Source organism: Lactuca serriola, chromosome 9, assembly GCF_051521515.1.
Source record: "Lactuca serriola cultivar US96UC23 chromosome 9, Lser_US96UC23_V15, whole genome shotgun sequence".
NCBI lineage: Eukaryota > Viridiplantae > Streptophyta > Magnoliopsida > Asterales > Asteraceae > Lactuca > Lactuca serriola.
In genome coordinates, this window is record NC_136416.1 from 24,831,795 (window position 1) to 24,836,754 (window position 4,960).

Consider the following 4,960-nt stretch of genomic DNA (forward strand, 5'->3'; position numbering starts at 1 on the left):
TAAGGGATCCCTGGGAAGGTTATGTTTAGAGCTTGCATGGAAACTGTTGGATTAAGTGTATAAAGTCTTAACTAAATTGAAATATTCTTAGTAAATAAAAGTAAAGTCCTTTTTAGGTTGCCTTCAAAACTAGGAAATAGCCTGGATTAATATTAAGAGAGAGAAATTATTTATTAAAATATTATATGATTAATATATTAATTGGTAATAAGTAATTAGTTACGAATTAATGAAAATTAATTTAATTAATGATTAATTAGAATTAATCAAGGCTGCAAGGGTTCCAGTTCAATTGCTCAATATTTAAACAAGATAAGCATTATAGAACCTTCCTATGGTGGAGGGTTTTTGGAGTCGTCTTTCCATTTGCTAATATGGTAGGTGATTTGAATCAGATTAAAATATTATTATTTTAATATTAAAATCAAGGTTACCTATAACTATAAATAAGGACTTATTGAGAGATTGAAAACCTTAAACAACTTATAGAGAATTTTGAAATTACCCTTCTTCTTTTATCTTTAATTTTTTTATCATAAGGTTTCCTAGAGTTTGGGTGTGACACATTAGAGGCTGTCACATTATTGGAGCTTTCTTTCCAAGAAAGTTTTCAAGAGAGGTGTTTGGCTTAATTCAAATTAAGCAAATGTATGTTTTTTTTATGTAACTTTCGATTACATAAGGTTAATTAGATTAGTTTTCAAAGTATGTTTCTATTATGAGAAAAGCCATAGATTTCTAGGTTGCATGTGCTCATAATTGTTTATATGAAATTCCGTTGTGAAATCATGTTTGATTAATTATTACTTTAACCTAAAAAGCCCACAAGAAACAAAGATGATGATGACCGGTTGATTATCAGTCGCTATATATGTAGATGATTGGTTACTTATATAACAAGTCAGATATGTGTCATATGTTTATGTTTTATTATGTTGTGTTATAACTCACCATATGTTGCGTACTTCGGTATATGTGTAGATGATGATGACTGGTCAACCTCTACTGGACTAGTAAGAGGTATATCAAAAAAGCTCTTAGTCGATTTCTTGGAAGTATGTAACATATTTCAAATGATATTCTTACCGACTTTGTGACATTTCAATGGATTCGTGAGTGATTCCGGATAGATTTCTAACGAATTTCCAACGGATTTTAGACTAATTTATAATTAACGGGAAAATTTGAGGGGTGGCACGTGCTATCCCATATTGAGTCCGCCTTGATTTTAACTGAAAAATTGTTTTAGATAAATACATAGTAATAGTAAGAACTTTTTTTACAAGAGTTTATTATATTATTTCAATAGCATGACATACAAGAGTTTGAATTTAATATCTTAATATCAACAACCAATTTAATCTATGATTTAAAACTAAGTTAGCCGATTAACCTTGTGCTAAATTGCTCGCTTGTTGTCGGGAAAAAACATATTACTTCCTATCTCCTCTTGGCCATCAATCATCCATAGCGTGTTGAGAGAGTAATCCCATATTGGAGAAGGTGTTATTTCGTTGGACGTGTCAAAAATAGGTCTTATACCATCGTCTTCTAATAAATCTATATTCTTCCATATTTCATCCATTGAATTGTATCCATCTTCTCCCTCACTACTATTGTTAAGACTAGTAGCAATACTTGTAATGGTATTGCTATTGCTTTCCCCCTTTGTGATAGTCAACATTTCTAACCCTCCGGTGTCGTAGAAGCTTTTTTCTTTGGTTTCCATCATTGGCATTGAATGGACAGTATGATTGCTAGTATATATTGATGAGTAAGAAGATGAATCTGAGAGCGATGAAGATGGAGATAAGGCTCTTTTCTGTTCTTGTGCCTTTTTCCTCATATGGGTCCTCCAATAATTCTTAATCTCATTATCAGTTCGTCCTGGAAGTTTTCGAGCAATCCTTGACCACCTACACGCCAATTCAATAGTCATTGTACATACAAAACAGCAATAATTGTGGATAAACTCAAGAAAAGAAACATAAATTTATAATTCTTTTAAATATATATCGCTAACTTATAAAGCATGTAAATAAGATAATACAACTTGTACATATTTTGTCATTTCTTGTTCAGTTCCACTTAACTATTTGGTCATCTTCCTAGTTATTATATTATTATTTTAATATTTCCGTTAAAAGCTAATCATTTCTCTAGCTAGTATTTAATTTGGTATTATATTAAGTATTAAGTTATAGTCTGAATGGAACCATCGTTATAAAAATAATTAAAATTTTATAGTAAAACTCATAACTATTAATAAATTATTAATTAAACATGATTTTATACGATTTTTAATATAGATATATAATTAATTGTCGGCAATTATAACCGAAACTTATTCAAGACGAATTTATAAATCATCTAAAAATCATGGATCAAATAAATAGTTGTCTAACTTATTATTAACATCTATATTTTAAAAAAATAAAAAAATGATGAGAAAATAACAAGTTTTATTTTTATAGAATATTTGAAATGAAAAACATAAATATAACAAATGACACTAATAACTATTAAATTTTTTTTAGTACAGAGATATATAATTTGTTCATTTTGAACAGTAATTATAATAAACTTCACTCTCGTTTTGGTATTTGCGAGTTATGTAACATTTTTATGTATGTTTGGAAAACAAACCAAGATTAACATAAATGTTTTATGACGCCGCTAAACGTCATTCTGTATAAGAAATGAATCATAAAGTGCCAAAATATCTATTTATTTATTTATTTATTTATTTATTAATATATAATTTCAGTATCAAACGTCAGTGGATATAAACTAAAGTCCATTCAAATATGCATACATGCTTTCTGAATTCTGAGCCAAATCCTTTCAAGAATACTTTTATGATCAAAGAATATAAGTCTATAACGTAAGTTAGACAACTCGACTTGTAATGGTAGAATAATTCTGGTTAGCTTTATGAGTTCATGAACTAAAACAAAAGTAATAAAAGCGAATATAGAATAATTACTAAGTTGATATATATTTGTGCTTAATCAATATCATGGATAAACAAAATATATATTTACAAAAAAAAAATGATAACCCCGTATTTCCCGAATATGATTATAACAAAGAAAAAAATATGTCGACTCATGATCATAACTTTGGAATATGGATCAGAGATTTCTCAAAATTATTGGAATAAACATATGCATATATTTTCGAATAATAAACATACAAATTGAAAGTAATTATAGAATAATAATAAATAAATTAATGGATAAAAACTCGAACCTATTGCCCCATTTAGAATGAAGCTCAAGGATTCGACGCTCTTCTTGAGGAGTCATCTTGCCTCTTTTGAGACCTGGGTGTAGATAGTTTACCCATCTCAATCTGCAACTCTTTCCGGTTCTTTTTAAACCTGAATAATTTAAGTTTCAAAAAAATAGTCCCCAAAATTATATTTGGGTAGGTTAGACAGAAGTAAGTAATTTAAAGATTGATTTTGTTTATAAAAGTGCACAACTTTTACTAGATTTGTTAAGTAATTTCCATGGCAACAAAAACCTTTAACCCTAACAGTAATCAATTACTACCTATGTTTTCATTTTTGTATCTCCCGCCACCTTCAAACCTGAAACTTTTGCTATGAAATCCCATCGTCGATCTCCAAACATGTTCACAAAAGAAACCAACTGAACATCTTCTTGCTCTGTCCATGGCCCTTTCCTCATCGACATCGACATCATCATATCATCTTCTTGGCCCATTTGTTTTTTCTTTCGTTCTTTTTTTTTTTCTCTCTCTCTCAAGAATCTTGTGTTGCAGGTGAAGTGAGTCACTAACTTGGAAAATTTGGTGGACAATAGGGTTCTAATTTATACTGGTGTTCTTATCGTGTTGTTTGAGTGGGGAGAGTTGAATCTTGTGATAGGGTTTTGAGTGTGACTGAAGACTTAATCCCACCCGTACACGTCTCTGGAGTTCTTTGATGATAAGGGAACCCTACAAGGTCACAACCTTGGTGACATCAGCCCATTAATTTATAAAAGTTGGAGACTTGGTGTTTAGATTGTTGAGATGGTGTTTGATTTAATCCCTCATTCCGTTCACCAAATCGTTTGATAAGTGAATGTAGTTTTCATCATGCACCTAGAGACTAGATATCTCTAGTTAATTACCTTCAAGTATCGTTTCTTTAATTTTAATATATATTTATTATATCTTTATACAATAATTAATAAATATTTAGGTATAGGTTTTTCCAATTAAGATATGTTGCTAGAAGAAGACGATGATTTACAAGGTTGCAGAAATGTGTTGCGGTCATCTGTTTGATGTCTATGGGAGAGTCACCCGATACAATCTTCGAAAGAACTGCAAGCGAAAGTTTGTATAGATTATCAAAATGTTTTTTTTAAATATCCGATTACGTTTATTTGTGGAAACCTTCGTTGCATGATATGCAATAACTGTATGTGACACATGAAAAAAAACATGGGTTTCCAGAATGCTTGAAAGTATTGATTGCATACACTGGAAATGGAAAATTGTCCAAATGCATGGAAATGGCACTATGCAAGTGGTCATCATGGTGCGCCTTTATTGGTATTAGTGGATGTTGCTTCCCAATATTTATGGATTTGGCATGTTTTTTTCGGGGTTGCTGGTTCCTACAACGACGTCAATGTTCTTCATCAGTCACTAGTATTTGATGATCTTTTGTTATGAAAGGCTCTCGATGCTCCTTTCACGGTGAATGGAAACAAATATATGTTTGAGTATTACCTTACGCATGGAATATATCCTGTGTATTCCACATTCGTGAATGCATTCCGAGATCCAGTGGAACCAAGAGAAAAATTATTCAAAAGAAGACAAGAAAGTGCTCGTAAAGATGTAGAACGTGCTTTCGGTCTTCTAAAGTTGAAGTGGCACATTGTAGAAGACATGACACGATCATTGGACTTAGAAACTCTATGATATATTATGTATGCAT

At 30.7% G+C, this 4,960-nt stretch overlaps 1 protein-coding gene across 2 annotated transcripts; it reads right to left on the reverse strand.

The window, feature by feature from the left end:
- Positions 1 to 1,264: 1,264 nt before the first annotated feature.
- LOC145072877 (transcription factor MYB48-like) lies at positions 1,265 to 3,819 on the reverse strand. Of its 2 annotated transcripts, none has more exons than XM_079019365.1 (3): positions 3,596 to 3,819; positions 3,253 to 3,382; positions 1,265 to 1,916 (listed from the first exon to the last, which is right to left on the reverse strand). In XM_079019365.1, the coding sequence occupies exons 1-3, from the start codon at positions 3,729 to 3,731 to the stop codon at positions 1,400 to 1,402; spliced, it is 783 nt and encodes a 260-aa protein (XP_078875491.1). In that variant the 5' UTR covers positions 3,732 to 3,819; the 3' UTR covers positions 1,265 to 1,399. The 2 variants fall into 2 exon arrangements, with proteins under 2 accessions (XP_078875491.1, XP_078875492.1); XM_079019366.1 differs by having other exon boundaries at positions 3,558 to 3,738.
- Positions 3,820 to 4,960: the final 1,141 nt, after the last annotated feature.

What these genes read in the sequence shown, in the direction of transcription:
- LOC145072877 (XM_079019365.1), bottom strand. Translation starts at nt 3,731, where the DNA reads ATGGGCCAAGAAGATGATATGATGATGTCGATGTCGATGAGGAAAGGG. An exon ending in TTTCATAGCAAAAGTTTCAG is followed by an intron (nt 3,383 to 3,595) that starts GTTTGAAGGTGG and finishes TAAATTATTCAG; the next exon opens with GTTTAAAAAGAACCGGAAAG. An exon ending in CATTCTAAATGGGGCAATAG is followed by an intron (nt 1,917 to 3,252) that starts GTTCGAGTTTTT and finishes ATTGGCGTGTAG; the next exon opens with GTGGTCAAGGATTGCTCGAA.